This window comes from Schistocerca nitens, chromosome 4, assembly GCF_023898315.1.
Source record: "Schistocerca nitens isolate TAMUIC-IGC-003100 chromosome 4, iqSchNite1.1, whole genome shotgun sequence".
In the NCBI taxonomy this organism is placed as follows: domain Eukaryota; kingdom Metazoa; phylum Arthropoda; class Insecta; order Orthoptera; family Acrididae; genus Schistocerca; species Schistocerca nitens.
The window spans coordinates 794,026,702-794,048,063 of NC_064617.1; the positions used below are offsets into that span (position 1 = coordinate 794,026,702).

General features: G+C 44.3%; 1 protein-coding gene across 1 annotated transcript; it reads right to left on the minus strand.

The window, feature by feature from the left end:
• Positions 1–4,119: 4,119 nt before the first annotated feature.
• On the minus strand, positions 4,120–21,306 carry LOC126251727 (uncharacterized). Its single transcript, XM_049952331.1, has 2 exons — positions 20,675–21,306; positions 4,120–4,749 (listed from the first exon to the last, which is right to left on the minus strand). The coding sequence occupies exons 1-2, from the start codon at positions 21,243–21,245 to the stop codon at positions 4,631–4,633; spliced, it is 690 nt and encodes a 229-aa protein (XP_049808288.1). The 5' UTR covers positions 21,246–21,306; the 3' UTR covers positions 4,120–4,630.
• Between the last annotated feature and the right edge of the window lie 56 nt (positions 21,307–21,362).

Here is a 21,362-nt window from a genome sequence, read left to right on the forward strand (position 1 = left end):
AGCAGCTGCCAACGTGAGTAACATAGAAGTAAATATCCTCGGAGTAGTGAAGCAACTTAAATCACTTAATAAAAGCAAATCTTCTGGTCCAGACTGTATACCAATTAAGTTCCTTTCGGAGTATGCTGATGCATTAGCTCCATACTTAACAATCTTATACAACCGTTCGCTCGACGAAAGATCCGTACCCTAAGATTGGAAAGTTGCACAGGTCACACCAGTATTCAAGAAAGGTAGTAGGAGTAATCCACCAAATTACAGACCCATATCGTTAACGTCGATATGAAGCAGGATTTTGGAACAAATATTGTGTTCGAACATTATGAATTACCTCGAAAACAAAGTCTATTGATTCATAGTCAACATGTCAACATCGTTCCTGTGAAACACAACTAGCTCTTTATCCACCTGCAGTGTTGAGTGCTATTGACAAGGGACTTCAGATCGATTCCATGTTTCTGGATTTCCGGAAGGCTTTTGACACTGTACCACACAAGCGGCTCGTAGTGAAATTGCGTGCTCATGGAATATCGTCTCAGTTATGTGACTGGATTTCTGATTTCCTGTCAGAGAGGTCACAGTTCGTAGTAACTGACGGAAAGTCATCGAGTAAAAGAGAAGTGATTTCTGGCGTTCCCCAAGGCAGTGTTATAGGCCCTTTTCTGTTCCTTATCTATATAAACGATTTGGTAGACAATCTGAGCAGCCGTCTTAGGTTGTTTGGAGATGACGCAGTCGTTTATGGACAAATAAAGTCATCAGAAGATAAAAACAAATTGCAAAACGATTTAGAAAATATATCTGAATGGTGCGAAAATTGGCAGTTGACCCTAAATAACCAAAAGTGTGAGGTCATCCACATGATTGCCAAAAGATATTCGTTAAACTTCGGTTACACGATAAATCGGTCTAATCTAAAAGCTGTAAATTCAACCAAATACCTAGGTATTACAATTACGAACCACTTAAATTGGAAGGAGCACATAGAAAATTTTATGGGGAAAGCTAACCAAAGACTGAGTTTTATTGGCAGGACACTTAGGAAATGTAAGAGACCTACTAAGGAGACTGCCTACACTACGCTTGTCCGTCCTCTTTTAGAATACTGCAGCGCGATGTGGAATCCTTACCAGATAGGACTGTCGGAGTAGGCTATATCGAAAAAGTTGAAAGAAAGGCAGCACGTTTTGTATTATCGCGAAATATGGGAGAGAATGTCACAGAAATGATACAGGATTTGGGCTGGACATCATTAAAAGAAAGGCGTTTTTCGTTGCGACGGAATCTTCTCACGAAATTCCAATCACCAACTCCTCCTCCTCTAAACCCATGTTGACTCCTCCGAATGCGAAAATATTTTGTTGACACCGACCTACATAGGGAGGAAAGATCACCACGATAAAATAAGAGAAATCAGAGCTGGTATGGGAAGATATAGGTGTTCATTCTTTCCGCGCGTTATACGAGATTGGAATAATAGAGAATTGTGAAGGTGGTTCGATGAACCCTCTGCCAGGCACTTAAATGTGATTTGCAGAGTATCCATGTAGATGGCCCGAGTGCGGTTCTACATTAACACTAATATCACTGAAGTATTGAACCTAAATCGATTACAGAATAGATAGTACAAAATTGTCGAGGCTTCAATGCCCACTTTTTAACAGTTTGCCTGTTGGCTTCTGTCTCAGGTTCTTCGGCCGATGTTTTCGGACATTTCATCAGCACGTGTGGATGGCAGTGTCAACGCTTCGCTCTCCATTCCTACTGGCGGACTAGAGCGGAGATCGCAGTTACACATTATATGCACCCGTGGCGTCAACATAAATGTGTGGGCTTTTTTCTGGTCATCGCGGCTGCGTTTCTCCTCTTGCTACCTGCAGTTTTCGTTTGCTGCAGCACAGAAATTCAGGTTCCGTTGTCTCGTGTTGAAGCTATTGTGATATTGATGGATCTCTATAACTTCCCTAAACAAGTTGACGTGGTATCTGTTCTCCACGGCAAGAACTTCCCTGTCGGCCAATTTTATCATATTGTCAGCCCCACACAGCTCTTCCTCTGCCACGGTTGATTTCGCCACCTATCAAGACCTGCAACATCGTTTATGTTCAGTCACCTGGTGTAGAGGGATCGTCCAGGCATTCCAGTACGGAATTTCCCCCACGTCTTTTACCGATCGGAAACAGTCTTTGATCTTCTCGGTCAATTTGTAAATAGTCTTTACGCCGTATTTGTGCAGTATATGGCCGATATTGGCCGTCACATTTGGGGTGTGTGACAGAAAGGCCGTACGTGACGTTTCTCCTTTCGACGTATCACTCACCAGTTGCAGACGAAATGCCCTGAAATGTAACACTCAACGAATGTCGGGTACGAGGATCACTGAAAATAAACGGTATTGCAGGTTGGGACAGGTGGAGAAATCAGTTGTGGTTGGATACGTTTCGTGTTACGCTGCCCACATAATAAAATTCTCCGACACAGAAGTTCTTGCCATGGAGAAGAAATAATACGCCCGCTTGTGCAGGGAAGTCACAGAGATTCACAAATGGCTTCAACAAGAAAGAGGAGAAGCTCAAGGTGTAGAGACCAAGGATTCCCGTGCTGCAGTGAACAACCATTGCAGGTAGCAATGCGAGGACCACAGCAATAGTCATCAGAGAGAGGCCCTCAGATGTTGGTGCAACAGATACATATAATTCGTGGCTGCGAGGTCGCCGCATTCTGCCATCAATATTAAAGGGTGAAGCTTTGAGAACGCCAGCCTCTCGTGCTGATGAACCATTAGAAAAATCATCAAACAACCTTTGACAAAAGCCATCAAGCAGTTTGTCAGAATCGATAGTGTTCACACCATTTAGATCTCCATACAGCATATAATTACCTACATGATCTAATTGGGAAGAGTGGCGAAATCTTAACTAAATAGTAGTAAAGTCAAACACATTTTCAGCCTGATAGCCATGAAAGAGCAACCGAGATCTACTATTACAAAAGCCTGGCAGTGGTTTTGCCTGGCGAGCACTCAGGCAGGAAACAAGGGATGGAGAGCAAGGACAGCTGTTCTGAGCGTTGCCTCAAAAGCCACAGTGCATGGGAATGAAAGCTGTCAGGTGCCAACTAAATGCCATGAGACACCAAAAGAGATTCGGTAGGAGATCAACACACCATGCTGACATCATACCAGTTGTCCAAATATTCACATAACACTGATTCGATCACATGGTGAGACATAGTAGTTAATCCCCGCCCCTTCCCCACAAGCCAAATTCCTAAGTCACGTCTATGACCTGACAAAATGTCCTTGGTTTTATTTTTCTGTTGCTAATTTATGAAGTGTTATAATAGTAATAAATTTTTCCTTAACTTATCACTAATTTGGAATTTACTGAATTTTTGGCACCCAGAAAGGGGCCATATCATTTGTATTTCAGTTCCTCAGTTTACTATATTTTTGGTTCTCAATGTAGAGTCATTTTCAGTACGTCATTTCCTCAGTCTATCTCAGTGTGTATCTAAAATGTCATAATATCTGAAACACATGTTTAGTTTGGTCACATAATGCTTCCAGTTGAAGTGTTTTGACATTAAATAAGACTTTTGTGGTTAAATATTAAAACACTACAGAGCCACATGATGACGATGTAATTTACAGGTGAGTGGATTTCTTTGTCTTAAGGCCCTATGAACAGAATGTTAAACAGGTTTGCACCTGTTCATTGCAGGATAACATACAGTAGCATTCATATATGAACTGGGAGAGGTTGTCAATTTGGTAAAACGTTGTTAAATGCCAGTTTTCTAAAGACGATAGTGAGCTTGTGTTTATGTTGCTCTAATATAGTTTAAATAAAAATGTTTAAGATATTCAATATATCTAAAACTTGAAATACACAATCCAGTAACAAAACTGAACAAGAAAAACAACAAAACCCATTGCAAAAGCTTTCACTGAAGCACAAAAATTTTTTTCAGGTTAACTGAGATTAAGCTGGGCTTGCTCAAACACATACATAAGTGCAGCTGTAAGTGACTGCTAATTATGATGTGGATTTAGTCAAAGAATTTGTTTCTTATTTTTGAGATGGTTGTCATATACAGCACAACAATGATACCACTATGTGCTAGGTTTTTCTCTCTTTTATTGACTTTAGTAACAAACAGTTCGGTACTTCGCTATACCTCATAGATACTGCAACACTGAACCACAGCTGTGCAGGACACAATATACAGTCAACTTTATTTTTGATGGAATGTTGATACAGATACGACCGTCAATCATTCCATTTACATGCATGCAGTCAAACTACTTCATGTTCACAGACAAGGAATTGTGATATTTTATTTGTAGTAATAGCGGGCTCATCAGTGGCGACTTCTGAGGGCTGGCTCTCAATGTTCTCAGCACTCAGCAGCAGCAGCAGCAGTCAGCAGTCAGTTCCAGCAGCCTGTGCTGCCGTTATCTGCAGGTGCTGCAGCAGAGCCTCCTATGGGTCAGTAGCCTACCGATACCCAGCAGTCATCACCAGCTGTCTGTGCTGCCACTGCCATTAGGTGCAGCAGGCGAGCCTCACAGGGTCCAGCACTCAGCGTGGTCAGCACCCTACCGGCGCCCAGCAGTACCAGTCAGCAATCAGCAGGCAGCGACAGCTGTCTTTGCTGTCTTTGTCAGAAGGCGCAGCAGTGTTGCATCACGGGTCCCAGCACTCTGTGCAGTCAGCAGACTACCAGTGCCAATCGGCTGCTGCAGCTCTGTGAACAGCAGGGAACAAACACAGTGATTATGATTACGCTCAACATCCAAAGATAGTGCTCCCCATTAATCTGAATTTGAAACAGATGCAGGGCATTCTTGCAGCAGAAACTGATTAGGGGGCAGATAAGTCTCCCAATACAATACTGGCCATAAAAATTGCTACACCACGAAGATGACGCGCTACAGACGCGAAATTTAACCGACGGGAAGAAGATGCTGTGATATGCAAATGATTAGCTTTTCAGAGCTTTCACGCAAGGTTGGCGCCGGTGGCGACACCTACAACGTGCTCACATGAGGAAAGTTTCCAACCGATTTCCCATACACAAACAGCAGTTGACCGGCGTTGCCTGGTGAAACGTTGTTGTGGTGCCTCGTGTAAGGAGGAGAAATGCGTACCATCATGTTTCCGAATTTGATAAAGGTCGGATTGTAGCCTATCGCGATTGCGGTTTATCGTATCGCGACATTGTTGCTCGCGTTGGTCGAGATCTAATGACTGTTAGCAGAATATGGAATCGGTGGGCTCAGGAGGGTAATACGGAACGCCGTGCTGGATCCCAACAGCCTCGTATCACTAGCAGTCGAGATGGCAGGCATCTTATTCGCATGACTGTAACGGATCGTGCAGCCACGTCTCGATCCCTGAGTCAACTGATGGGGACGTCTGCAAAACAACAACCATCTGCACGAACAGTTCGACGACGTTTGCAGCAGCATGGACTATCAGCTCGGAGACCATGGCTGCGGTTACCCTTGACGCTGCATCACAGACAGGAGCGCCTGCGACGGTGTACTCAACGACGAACCTGGGTGCACGAATGACAATGATGGTCGCATCCGTGTTTGGCGACATCGCGGTGAACGCACATTGGAAGCGTGTATTCGTCATCACCATACTGGCGTATCACCTGGAGTGATGGTATGGGGTGCCATTGGTTACACATCTCGGTCACCTCTTGTTCGTATTGACGGAACTTTGAACAGTGGACGTTACATTTCGGATGTGTTACGACCCGTGGCTCTACCCTTCATTCGATCTCTGGGAAACCCTACATTTCAGCAGGATAATGCACGACCGCATGTTGCAGGTCCTCTACGGGCCTTTCTGGATACAGAAAATGTTCGACTGCTTCTTTGGCAAGCAGATTCTCCAGATCTCTCACCAACTGAAAACGTCTGGTCAATGGTGGCCGAGCAACTGGCTCGTCACAATACGCCAGTCACTACTCTCGATGAACTGTGGTATCGTGTTGAAGCTGCACCTGTACACGCCATCTAAGCTCTGTTGGACTCAATGCCTAGGCGTATCAAGGCCGTTATTACGGCCAGAGTTGGTTGTTCTGGGTACTGATTTCTCAGGATCTATGCACCCAAATTGCGTGAAAATGTAATCACATGTGAGTTTTAGTATAATATATTTGTCCATTGAATACCCGTTTATCATCTTCATTTCTTCTTGGTGTAGCAATTTTAATGGCCAGTAGCGTACCACAACTGAGTCCACTTTACTTTCAGCTACCTCACCTACACAATATGTTTCCTGACCTTCGTTACAGCATTCCCCTTACACAACATTCCTTTCTTCCCAACAAACAAATACCTGTTTATGTACACCCTGTCCCAGCATGATGCCAATATCCTCATCTTAAGTGAAACCTTCCTTCAACCATTTTCAAAGTATTTATTCACCAGAACGACATCCCTCTTTGAAAATAACACTTGTGCAATACGTCCTTGGATGCATCACTGAAGTCTTTGAGCCAAATTGGCAATGAACTGTCATACTCAACATCGTCTACACACTTCGTTATACCCATGCAACGTGTTCCAATAGCCATCCATAAGTTATTCAACACTACTCCTGTACAAACGGCAACAGCTACTGGGAATCTACAAAAACCTAAACTTGAAGCCACCCATTAACTTTCTGGTACACTGATGATACCTGCCACACTGCCTACTGTGCGCGCCTTATCTTGTCAGACGCCATATCCAGCCACATCCCTAACAAGACTTAATGTTTTAACAGCGTCAGTTCCCCATAAACTCCACTCCACTGTTTTGAATTCTGGGCCACGCGAGGTAGCCGTGCGGTCTAGGGGCGTCTTGTCACGGTTCGCGCGGTTCCCCCCGTCGGAGGTTCGAGTCCTCCCTCGGGGGTGGGTGTGCGTGTTGTCCTTAGCGTAAGTAACTTTAAGTCAGATTAAGTAGTGTGTAAGCCTAGGGACCGATGACCCCATTACAAATAAACAGGCTTGTTGTTGGGCTGCATCCTTCTCTACAGCTCAGGAGTTCCCAACCCTTTTCACAAGAAAATCCGGCATGTAAGCCGCTATGGAACCAGATACCAAAGGTGGTATGTGCAGGAGATGAGACGGTATGAGACCGAAGCCGGAGTTGCCATGGTACAGCCCGCCATTGCCCAGGGACTTACCGAAACAAGATCGGAAAATTTGGTACACTGCAGAAAGACTGACACAAGCGGTTGGTGAGACTCAGTTATTCAATGGGTGACGCTGAAAATTTCCCACCCAGACAGCGACGATACGATGGACAATTCAGCGCCCTTAAGCTCTGGTTGTGTGTGTGTGTGGGGGGGGGGGGGGGGGATGAACAAAACCCGCGCGGTCTGGGCGCCTTGCCACGGTTCGTGCGGTTCCCCCCATCGGGGGTTCGAGTCCTCCCTCGGGTTTGGGTGCGTATGTTGCCCTTAGCGTAAGTTAAGTTAGATTAAGTAGCGTGTAAGCCTAGGGACCGATGACCGCAGCAGTTTGGTCCCATAGGAACTTACCACAAATTTCCAATTTTTTGAATTCTGGTGACCACACCATACTTCCCCACAGACTCACAACTTGGATACGCTCATATTACCCTGGAAAATACAAGAACATATCAGAGCCACAGCAGAGCATACTGGGTTACAACGTGACCATATCCTCGGGAGACATCAGATGTCACATCACACTTTTATTTGTGCAGAGATGATTAAAATTTTCATATATAAATGAGTATTTGAAATTGCCCATGAACTCAGAGATTTTTTACGTAGCTGTTTGATTTAAAAGTACCGTAAATAAAAAATATTCAGAGGAGTATTGCATTCCTCTGATGATCATAAAAAAGACACGTTTTCTTTGTGACTGTCAACCCGTGTGTGATGTTCACATGATCACAGCGTGGAATGCAGGTCGAGGCACTCCACGGAAGGGACGCAAAATCAATGTGAATTGGATGGTGCAGGATTGATTGTCACTCACAAAATCTGCAACTTTCACTATTCTATTATTTCACTTATTATTTACTGCAGCTTTACTTCAAAGCTGTGTTTCTGTAACTACTAACTTAGTTTGTATTACGTAGTTCCAAAATATTGGGCCTTTAGGTCCCGCCCACCTCATGGCAAACAACAGGTAGCATATTTGAAGAAACAATAGTTCAAGCAGGTCTGGCATAAGGTGTTGTTTTGGCACTCTGATGGAGTGGTTGGCTGTTGGCGGCATGATGGTCTGGTAGGGTGCGGTTTGGCTACGTGCAAGATAAGCACATCTGCAATATGAGTTTGTTAATCATTGAAAAGAGATTTTGTAGTTCACGGGTAATTAAATTTTGGTTCACATTGCGAAGTTTAAGGTGGAGAATTTCACTGAAATTTTCGTGACTTTATAGTGTGTCTTCCACATGGCGACGTGGTCTTTATATCTTTGTGAGCCGAGTACATTTTGATGCGCAGTACAGAACCTGTTTGTTAATAATCCATCTGGGTGGTAGAATATTTAAAATACTTGTCAGTTAATGAGGCTAAACATTGCTCATAAGAGGGCATTTTCAATTCAAGGCATATTTTGGAATTGCTTTTATAGGTATTCCGTTCTCTAAAACCTAGCATGAAACTTGCAGAGTGAGAGGATAGTGTTAGATATGGACGTCATGAGAGTGTATGCAAAGAACTGATAACTTAATATTTTGGATAGGATGTCAACAGTGCAACAAAGACAAGAGTATGACAAGTAAAATAATGAAACAAGTACAGAAGTTATTTACGAGGGTATGAGAAGTAAAATAACGAAACAAGTACAGAAGTTATGTAAATGTTTGACAAAGTGTCTATCACTATTAATAAAAGTTGTACATTCAGTACTACTTTTGTGCAGTAATGGCTGGTGCTGAGAAACAAACTGAACAACAATAATTTACAACACAAAGAACGACTAATCCAGGGTCTCCCCCTTAGATTGATGATTTTCTAACCAAAATTATTCCACAAAAAATTTGCAGTGACGTTTGTATTAAAGATAAAACACACTCATCCAAGGTTTGCTGCCATGATTCAGATTCACAGCGCATTATTGGTGTGCTCCAGGAACCATCACTTCAAGTGTAGAGGACAGATAAGACACACTTTAACAAAAAGACTATGGATTTCATTACTCCAGAGTACACATTCATGTTGCAGATTCTTTCCTTAACTTTTCCTTTTGCAGTCACACAAAACTAAAACCACTGTATAAACAAAAAGTAAAAATGACATTTGCAGGATCTTAAACATTAATAAGTAGTTCTGATACAACAGAATAAACATTCAGAAGTTAAGTAATTAATTAATTTCACACGAATTGCGGTAATTGAGCCTGGTAGAACACTAAACTGCTTGTTTGCACAGGACAGTGCCCTGCTGACTTTGTATGGATGTCACATCTCAGTTTTGTCCATGTTGTGCACTGTCTCACACTTACTAGTTTCAGTTCGTCAAGGCTATTCATTCTGGGTTTTGCATTTGCAGAAATGTTAATGTATATGGACTAGATTGCTTCAACTAGAACTTTATCAAGCAAAAGCAACCTTTATAAACTATGTTTATATGTATTAGATTGCGGTTAAATAGAACCCTACTGAGCAGAAATAGACTTCATAAACTGAGAATACTCAACAGGTACTGACCCTCAAACTTCGTCTCAATTCCACCAGTCATGCTAAAATATTGGCAATAATTGTAGAAAAACAACCTGAGTTTTGTGCCTCATAGTAAAAAACCTTCAAATATACCTAATTAAAACACTGAAATACCTGGAGTGACACTGAAGCAAAAGCTAACTATAAATCCTAACATACTAGCTACAAAAAAATACACTATGGACTAAAACTACCAGTGGACTCGACATGGGGGCAAAGTACTGGAAGTATCATAGATCTCTCCACGAACCTTATTGATTCCATCCTGACCTTTTCAGATGGTTGCATAGTTCTCTGCCCTTACAAACTTCACTACCCACACCACTGAATGTTGTGAATTGGACCCCTACACAGTTCCACATTTTTTTCCACCATCATCCTGGAGAAGCCTGGCCTGTTGCCATATAACAACCCTGTCACGGTGTCAAATGGTTCAAATGGCTCTGAGCACTATGCGACTTAACTTCTGTGATCATCAGTCGCCTAGAACTTAGAACTAATTAAACCCAACTAGCCTAAGGACATCACACACATCCATGCCCGAGGCAGGATTCGAACCTGCGACCATAGCGGTCGCTCGGTTCCAGACTGTAGCGCCCAGAACCGCCTGGCCACTCCGGCCGGCTGTCACGGTGTCCCGCCTTGTCCTTCCTTCCTTGCAGCTTCACATACTCACCGTAATTTCACTTCTGTCACCAGTCTTTCCTGCCTTCCTTAATTCTTTACATACTTTGTATAGTTTACCGGGGCAGTTTCAACTGTCTTCCCTTACCCTCCCATACCATGACATTATCCCTGTGATATATACATCTTTTCAAATGTAACATACTCAACTTTTCCATTCCAACTCGACAATGTCTGATTCATTCGTTGTGTACAAGAAGCAGCTGCCAGAGTTAAGTGGAGAGCTACCTCAGGTGGAAAGAGCTGTAATAAATACGCTGATGATGTCTGATTTGTGGGACGCTTAACTGCACGTACTGCGCCCGTACAAAGTCCCAATTTTTTCACACTCCAAATTTTTACACAGTCCAATCTAACCATTATCACGAGTGATGATGATGGTATGATGAGGACAACACAAACACGCATTCCCCAGGCACAGAAAATCCCCAGCCGGGCCGGGAATCGAACCCGTGACCCCATGATCTAGGGACACCAACGCTAGCCACTAGACCACGAGCCGCGGAGGAAGAGGACAGTTGTGCTGCTATGAAACAGCTGTGTGCGACCTGTAAGTCTTCAGCTGGAGGAAACACTAAGATCATAGTATCAGGTTATTAGAATTTTTAAACGAGCTTTAGGGCTTTGTCGATAGAGGACTTACGGTGTTTAGATAGATATTTCACATGTGAGTACGAGGTAGTAATAGTGGGTGGAGCTGCTCCAGCAGTTGATTATCGTCATTCAGCAGTTCCTGCTCCATATACAGCTAGTCCATCAATATGGTTTGAAGGTCTCAAGGTTATCATGTGATGAAAGCTGTCACCTTATAAGAAACGTCCCTGTGTGATTCAGATTGTTTTATAATTAATGGCAATCCGAATTTTCATGTATTAGTGGGCACAAGGGATTTGTTCCCTAACCTCTTCAAGGAAAAAAAAAACTGAAATGAAACAGGAGGAAAGGTAGCACATGGATATGATGTTTTACAACCTAGAGTAATAATCAGTTATTGGTATATTCTTCAATAACAATGATTTGAAAATATAAATACGAAAAGTTGCAATATATGGTACGGGTTGCTGTATAAAACAGGAACTGAATCTTAGTGATTCATGGAAATCGTTTACAAGAAAGAATATTCAGAAATATAAATTGGGGCCTGTCCATATTGCAAGCAATTTAGTTAGTTTGACAATCTTTACTATTAACCAAAGCTAAAATAAGAAATGAGGAAAAGCTTGAATACACTAGATTATACTCTTGCAAAGGCCATTACTTCTGGGAATTGTTGGAAGAGACAAGGTAAATATGGCAGGGAATAGAATTTGTTTAGATACTCGCAATCTAGAATGTAGACAATACCATCCTTCAAGTTGCGGTTCCTTCAGTGGATATGAACGACAAATAAATTTGCAATGCCGTTGTCATGTGTAGAGCAATGCATGATTGCTAGCCGACTCTTGCTACACCCGCTTAACGGCATGTGCAAACCATAAGACCAAGATGGGTTTGTTAATATAATGTTTACTCAACTACCAGTCTACGACAAATTGTCTCCACCTGATCTATCTAGCAAGGGTGCAAGCACAGAGTGAGAACGAAGTGGGCAGCACTCACAGTTAGGAAGATCAGTCTCCAAAACACAGGAAACTGCTGAAGTATGTGCGTTACCAACGTAACCCTGAAATTCTGGTAACACCAACCCCTTGAACTACGAACTGGACCAGGGAGGGACCAATTTAGCTCCATTCAGTTGGCACCCAATGTGTGTGTGCACGGGGAATGGTGTGAAGTTGCAGCTGTAGCATACCAATCATATCTGTTCAGAAACATGCGAAGCATAGAAGTGGTTTGTAGTAGCGCCAGCCACAGGCAAGCGTGGGTGTGATGGCTCACCAAATGTAACACAGGTGTCACAATGTTGCGAGGTGAGCTGGCGTGTTGATGTGCGGAAACATGTGACACAGCAGTACCTAATCTGAAGAGGGAAGAAGCCTTTCCACACTGGCGTCTGTCAAAATACCGGGTGATCAAAAAGTCAGTATAAATTTCAAAACTGTATAATTCACGGAATAACGTAGATAGAGAGGTACAAATTGACACACATGCTTGGAATGACGTGGGGTTTTATTAGAACCAAAAAAATACAGAAGTTCAAAAAATGTCCGACAGATGGCGCTTCATCTGATCAGAATAGCAATAATTAGCATAACAAAGTAAGACAAAGCATAGATGATGTTCTTTACAGGAAATGCTCAATATGTCCACCACCATTCCTCAACAATAGCTGTAGTCGAGGGATAATGTTGTGAACAGCACTGTAACGTATGTCCGGAGTTATGGTGAGGCATTGGCGTCGGATGTTGTCTTTCAGCATCCCTAGATAGACTTGCGACTTCAGGTAACCCCAAAGCCAATAATCGCATGGACTGAGGTCTGGGGACCTGGGAGGCCACGCATGACGAAAGTGGCGGCTGAGCGCACGATCATCACCAAACGATGCGCAGAAGAGATCTTTCACGCGTCTAGCAATATGGGGTGGAGCGCCATCGTGCATTTTGATTCTAATAAAACCCCGTGCCATTCCAAGCATGTGTGTCAATTTTTACCTCGCTATCTACATTATTCCGTGGTTTATGAAGTTTTCAAATTTATACTGACTTTTTGATCACCCGGTATTTAGTATATGTGCCGCATGGCATGGCTAAGGCCAATCAAGCACAGCTCGGAAGCGTATAAATACCTAGCCATCTTACACTTAAGTCTTTTCTGTTAGAGTCACAACTCTGTCACCACGGGGCTGTGATGCTTGAGCACCATCTGGCATTCTGTTCGTGGACCACAGTTCGACTCTGCATCACGGCAGTGTGCCCTAAAACCACGGGACCTGGAGTCACGACCACGTCTGGCCAGCGCCGGCCCTGGGAAACAGCTCGCTGGCCATCAACATGAGGCAGTGGGTCACTGCCATTACGTCCCTGCCTGCTGCCTGCCCAACAGTGCAGGGTGCATAAGCAGTGCTACAACATTTGTGGCCGCAGCTACCCAAGACCGCTCAGGCCTAGAATCGCTGCTAACAGAAGCAGTTACACCATGGGCCACTGCCTGCTGATGCTGAGCTCTGCCAGCACTTCAGGGCGCCAATACACAGGAGGCCGCTGGATGCCTCAGCCACGCTGCCCTGCCGCTTCCTGTATTGAGCCATGGCGGGGAGCAGTAGTAAAGCAATTTAGAATTTCAGGCTGTTCAAAAGGTTCGAACGACTCTGAGCACTATGGGACTTAACATCTGAGGTCATCAGTCCCCTAGAACTTAGAACTACTTAAACCTAACTAACCTAAGGACATCACACACAGCCGCGCGCGATCAGCCGAGCGGTCTCGGGCGCTGCAGTCATGGACTGTGCGGCTGGTCCCGGCGGAGGTTCGAGTCCTCCCTCGGGCATGGGTGTGTGTGTTTGTCCTTAGGATAATTTAGGTTAAGTAGTGTGTAAGCTTAGGGACTGATGACCTTAGCAGTTAAGTCCCATAAATTTCACACACATTTGAACATTTTTGAACATCACACACATCCAAGCCCGAGGCAGGACTCGAACCTGCGACCGTAGCAGTCGCTCGGTTACGGAATGAAGCGCCTAGAACCGCTCGGCCACCGTGGCTGGCTCTGATTAGTGCCGTATTCCAAACCAACCAGGTGCTACACAACGAAGCAGTCAGAGTTTTGGAAATTTGTGGTAATGTCTTATGGGACCAACACACACCCATGCCCGATGGAGGACTCGAACCTCCGACAGGGGGGGGGGGGGGGGCTAGCCGCGCGGACCGTGACAAGACGCCTGAGACAGCGCGGTAGTCACATTTAAATGGGCAACAGTTATTTCTCATTAACCTCTGTCTTGCGGTTTTGAACTAATTAACGAGGAACTAATGGCATCAAACGAAACGTTGAGTACAGTGACTCCTACACTTGAGGATGCAACTGACAGTTTCCCTCTCTCATTTCGTCACAATTAAAGAGGTAAAACTTGACCGTAATGTTTCTTTGCACTCAAGGAAATTAACATATCCAAATATAAATAGTATCCCGAAATTCGTTTAAGTTTTCTCTATTCTCTGATACTGTTATCAGTACATTTACTTATAATATTTTTAAAAGTAAGGTCTCTATACTTAAGGTGCTACACACGGATATCAGCAAAACATTAGAAAAATGTTGATGATAATCTGTTTCTAAGAAATTAACGTGCGGGGGAATCTGCAAAGACGATCATTATATCCTAACTGATTGGATGTAAGCAAGATACCTTTTTAATGATACAGATGGAACAGATAGTGGCCAACTACAGAAATTCAGCCAACCCAACTTTTTTACTATCCAGCCTGCCCTTTCGTGTTATTACGACAAATAATTTGTAGTCCACTCAACATTTTCGTGAAGCCATATTTTGCCGCCTTCGTCCTTAATACTAAATGTTAGTTTTTGTGTCACGGAAAAAATTAGCATGTAGTAGTATTTAAACCCACTAAAGAATAGTCTGTAGTGTCGTTCGTATCAATTTCATGCAAAGTACATGATTTAAAGTTAGTTGAAACAAATAATTTCAGTTACTGTGATCCCAAAATGGTGTACTGTTAGAAACTGTGTTTAAAACAATTCAGCAGGCTTTTCAATGGAAATAATTTGTAAAATACACAGGGTATTCCAAAGAACATCGACAAACTGTAGGGGCAGGTTTTTTACACCAAAACATTTACTAAAGATTATTTCTTGTCCTGATCAATACTTCTTCCCCCCAAAATATGGAAGCAAAGACCTTGCAGTAGACGCGATCTGCTTCATAGTATCGAAGATGAACAAGTGCTCATACCTCTTAAGGCACGCATTTTGGAGCCAATGTTTACTGACCTTTTTACTTATTTCTGTGTGATGAAACTGTCCCTAAAATTTGTCGATGTTTTCGGGACGCCCTGTAGAACTAAAAAGTGACATTGTTAATCTGAAAAGAAAACAGAAATTTTACATTATCATTGTTTACATTTAGGTTAATGACAAGTATTTTTCTATTGATTCTAAAAGAATGCAATTGGTCTTGTTACTTCTATTACACTAAAAGCTTTCTCAGGATCCGCTTGAAATGGAAGTGAGTTGTAGTATTAACACTGGACTAAGATTAAGAAATTTCTTTTTTTTACAATGGATATCTACGTAGTTCTTATTTTAAAGAAAAAAAACTTAATTCCACGATTACGTGATTTAAATTTATTTTAGAAGTTCCTACCAAGAGGCCAAGGAAAGATTTCTAATATCTGAGGTAGGGTGACAGGTTGGGGGGAGAGTCGCCGCCAAATAATAAGTGGTTTTGTGGAAAAATGACCTCAAACCAGCCCTGGCCAGGAGCTAGGAAAGTGAGGTATCAGTAAAGACGATATAACAAAGAGAGAGAGGTTCAGAGCAAATATACTGGTAATGGTGGATCTATCTGACGAGAAAGCGAGAAGAGCACGAAGGAGAGAGAGCAAGAACGATGCATCGAATGAAGAGCTGGTGAGATAAGACGCAAAAGAATTAAAGACATTAGTAGCCAGTGGACATTCTTTTATATCAATGCAGCAAGTTGAAAATTTGTGCCTGATCAGGATTCGAACTCAGTTCTCCTGCTTACTGGGTAGATTCACTGACTAATACGCCATCCAGACACAATGGTCACCTCAGCCGCAGGGATCATCGTAGCACGCCTAAGATCTGACCTAGATCCTCGACTTATACCATACATTACTGATGTAGTGCCCCTGCTCAATAGTCACATTACTCGCAGCATCTCGACGATTCCCGTTAAGAGTTCAAGCTAGGTGTGCGTCTGCACTGAAAGGATCATTGGCGGTCATCTCGTTAATTAATCTTATATGTGACGTCTTTTCTTTCAGACATGTCCGAAAAAACGTAAACCACATATCTAACTGAAAGAGATAAGAAGTTGGGAGGCAAAAGTGTAGTTACAGGTTCTAGGCCAGGGATTGTCGACCTTTCTTACCTAATACCCACTTTTGTGTTTCTATTAGTAGTAAGATTTTCTAACTGCCCACCAGCTTTACAGCAATGGTTAATTTCTAAAGCAGGGACGGAACTTTACATTAGAAAATTTATAAAGCAGTGTAGCAGACAGTTAAAGCATATAATAATAACTGCTTACGAAATACGTTATATCAAAATTTCATGGAAACCTAATGAAAATGTTTTCCACCATCAACCATTTCTGCCAACCATGAAACCTGGAACGTCCGCTAGTAGGCGTTAGTCTGTTGGCATTGAGCGTGCCGAGTTTCTGACGTCATAGTGGGGAAAAAGGATGCTACGGAATCTTCCTGAGCGTGCAGAACAATATCTGATATGACAGATATTCCGAACGTACGTGGAAGAATTCCATATACATCACATGCACGCTATCTCTCTTCAGTACAGACTCGTGAGTTGCGATATTGGCTTTCATTTGAACTCCGTATGTATATATGCCATTTCTAAGCATCAGAAAATTGAGGATCTCTCGAAAACCCGTCGTCAATTGTATTATTTGTTGTAATAAAATGACGGGAAACGTCATGCTGGTTCGTTCAAATGGCTCTGAGCACTATGGGACTTAACATTTCAGGTCATCAGTCCCCTAGAACTTAGAACTACTTAAACCTAACCAACCTAAGGACATCATACACATCCATGCCCGAGGCAGGATTCGAACCTGCGACTTTAGCGGTCGCGCGGTTCCAGACTGAACCGCCTAGAACCGCTCGGCCACCCCGGCCGGCGTCATGTTGGTCGTTAAAGAGTTATTGTAACTTGTTTGTTATGGAAGTATCCCGTTTCAGTGCAACGGCACACACAGGATCCGTAAGAAATGGAATGTCCTTGATATAATTTGTTATAATTAAATGTCAGTTAATAACTTACCTACGATAAAAGCGTTCCAAGGTACGATCACTGAACAATCGTGGTTGGTATAATGCAATATGTATCATTGCAGACTGGAAAGGTAATAATGGTTCATGTGTTGATGGTTCACGCCTCTCTAAATACAAATATTTTTATTGCTGCCCTTCGCGTTTTCTAATCGGTTCTCGTATTTTGTTATTACTCGTAGTTTAATAATAGTGTATTCTTTAATATTCGATGTTATGTAAGTATAAGCGCGGTCTTTCTGAGGAATGAGTTTGCTTGATTGGCTTCAGCTTGCGCTACTGGCAGCAAGATATTTTGAACGTTGTTGTTTTAAGTTTCGTATTTCACATGTAAAGATTTTGCCTCTGAAGAGGCACAATCATCAAATATGAATTTGTATTGCACTATTTGTAATGGATCTTTTATAAGCCAATGTCGTTTCTGACTGTACACATCAGCACTGCAACCCAATTACACTACATGCACGCCCAATAAGTTTTCGCGAGAAGGTCAAATACCTCGGTGTCTGTCTGCACCGGAAACTACTCTTGGGGGGACCACATTCAACACGTGACCAACAAAGCAAACGTGAGGCTCAAACAACTTTACCCTATGCATAACAGGCGTAGCACACTGAACAAGAGGGTGTCTAGGTCCATGTACGTGACACTTGTTCGACCCCTGATGACGTACGCAGCCCCTGTCTGGGAATACGCTGCGCCCACACGCCTGCGCCGTCTGCAGCTCATACAGAACAAAGTACTCAGAATCATAAGCAACGCTCCGCGCTACACACGCACCGCGGATCTTCACCGGAAATATCGACCTGATACCATCTTGCAGGTATTCCAAAAACTCTCCACACGACTGTACAGAAACACGAGACACTCGCGTATCCCGTTTATCCTTTCTCTGGGTAACTACGACCACAACCATAGATGGAAACATAATAGACCACAGACACTATTAGCAAGAAACCAAACATCTATGGTCCATAGCACGCTAACACGACAGTAATGGCGAGCCCCTGCAACACAGCTATTACTGGCAACCCAGATGCTCGACCCGCAGAAAAACAGGCAATCGCAAGGAAGTCGTACCGTACACAACACGCACACCAGCCACACACATCCCCTACACTGTGAGCTGGTCTATGACCGATCGCCCACTAATTTATGAGGACCATGAATTGTTACAGGGAGGCAGCAGCTGCAGCAAGCCCTACAACGAGCTTCCGCAACGACAAAGATAACGATGCACGATACCTCGCACTAACATAAACACACCTTGAATGCACTGTCGCTGCTAGCAAGCCGCTACTGCCCTTACTACCCGTCCTACTGTCGCAGAGGTTTTCTTCCCTTGGCGCTTGCCTTGGCACTTCTTTCCGTCTGCCCTTGCAAATCGGTAGCCTTCGATCGCTTTGGTCCACTTTCTGTCTCTTGATGGACCATATCAATGAGTAATCCTACCCAGACTCATGGATAACATCACAGCCCGCATCCTGTGACTCACGATTTGGCCGGCCGTTGTGGCCGAGCGGTTCTAGGTGCTACAGTCTGGAGCCGCGCGACCGCTGAGGTCGCAGGTTCGAATCCTGTCTCGGGCATGGATGTGTGTGATGTCCTTAGGTTAGTTAGGTTTAAGTAGTTCTAAGTTCTAGGAGACTGAGGACCTCAGAAGTTAAGTCCCATAGTGCTCAGAGCCATTCGAACCATTTGAACTCACGATTTGAAAACTAACATGTCATACGGAGGTGACAGTAGAACTTTTGGTTTGGTCACCACGTTGGTGTGGGCGTGGAGGGGCCCCATCCTTTATTTAAAAAAATAATAATCTGATTGGACATGGTAGTTTTCTTTCTTATATAATGTCCATGGATATTGAAGGTTTTATTTATGTATGCAGCGAACAGACTAACTTAAAGAGCATATCGACAAGGGAAAAAATGTGAGTTATAATGGAGTTAACGCAGAAATTTTACGCCTACCAAATCCGTTACCAATGTGATGTGGGAGCCAGATACAGCAAACAACTGCCGCTGGAGCGCGCTGCAATCCCTTACACCACGTTGATGCACACGTACCGTATGCACATGTAACATCATTTCTGACAAGGGAACCTCCCCATCGCACCCCCCTCAGATTTGTTGGCACCGTGGATAGGCCTTGAAAAACTGAACACAGATCACTCGAGAAAACAGGAAGAAGTTGTGTGGAACTACGAAAAAATAAGCAAAATATACAAACTGAGTAGTCCATGCGCAAGATAGGCAACATCGAGGATAGCGTGAGCTCAGGAGCGCCGTGATCCCGTGGTTAGCGTGAGCAGCTGCGGAACGAGAGGTCCTTAGTTCAAGTCTTCCCGCGAGTGAAAAGTTTAATTTTTTAATTTTCAGACAATTATTATCTGTCCGTCCGTCCGCCCGATGTGAGGTAACTGCGCCGTAGTATGATGACGCTACACCTAAACAAACATAGAAACACACGACGTCAGTGGAATACAGCGCACAGAAGAGAGAGTATTCCTGCTAACGAGGCTCCCTGGCTGGCAGTTGACTGTGCGCTACTTTGGACGAGAGTGCATTAAATACGTGAGATGTATTCCGTGGGCAATATGAATCCAGCAAATATAGCTCGCGACTTCAATAACAAGATCAATGAATATTTTCCGAACTGTAAGGAATCGGAAAGTTGCTTAAGGGATCGAACGTACAGAATATACCAGACGTGTTTTCCTGTGGAGGAATCGGTTGACCTATGACCTTGCGATCAAATGTTTTCGGTTCCCACTGGAGAGGCACGTCCTTTCGTCTACTAATCGCACGGTTTTGCGGTGCGGTCGCAAAACACAGACACTAAACTTATTACAGTGAACAGAGACGTCAATGAACGAACGGACAGGTCATAACTTCGCGAAAATAAACTTTTCACTCGAGGGAGGACTTGAATCAAGGACCTCTCGTTACGGAGCTGCTCACGCTAACCACGGGACCACGGCGCTCCTGAACTGACACCATCCTTGATGTTACCTATCTTGCACATGGACTACTCAGTTTGTATATTTTGCTTATTTTTTTCATAGTTCCACACAACTTCTTCCTGTTTTCTCGATTGATCTGTGTTCAGTTTTTCAAGGCCTATCCACTGTGCCAACTTATAACTAAATCTGATGGGGGTGCCTTGGGGAGGTTCCCTTGTGAGCGTTCAGCATCACGTTTAACTCGGCACGCTCAACTATGACATTCGACGGCACGGTCTGTGCGCCGATGGCTTTAGGTACCAGGTTGACTACCAGTGTTCGAGACGGTTGTAACGATCAAAAATACGACTGAAAGTGAGGCAAGTTCTGCGGACGAGGCACTGTACTCACGGGGATAGTAGAAGAGCGCTTCGCGGCGGCAGCACTTGCCGTGGCACCACGTGTAGCCGCGGTCGCAACCCTTGCGCCAGGCCGTGTGGCAGCGGACGCCGTCCAGCCGCGTCCCGGCCTCTGCGGGGTGCCCTTCCAGCTCCAGCTCCAGCTCGGCGAAGCCTCTGCACTGCACCAGCGGCCGCTGCAACATCGGGTCCCTATCCAGAGTGTACCACCTGCTGTCGCACAACTTGCACTTGTACCGTGACGGCGAGTCCGCGGAGCCGCTCAGCATGACGAAGTACACATCGTCTTTGGAAAAATCCGAAACCTCTCTCTCCGCGGCGATGCAGTGGATGAGTTCCAGGCCGGGAGAGTTGAACTGGAAGGCGAGCGTGGCGTCGCGGTAGTGGGGGCCGCGGTCGGCGCAGCTCCACATGCCCTCGCTGTGTTCGCTGTAGTTACGTCGCAGCAGCTCCTCGAGCGCCGGCCCCGATCCTTTGCAGGCGCTACCGCGCGTACCCGCGGCGGCATCCGCGCATGCGCAGCACAACAGCGCCACGGCCGCAGCCACGGCCAGGCGGCGCATCGCGGCTGCTCCGGCAGAGCAAGTAGTGGTCGCGCGCGAACCGCCGTCCCTCCTCACCGACATCACGCTCTCGAATTGTCCTTAGCTCGGTCGGCGTTGCCGTCTTATAGCCCGGCC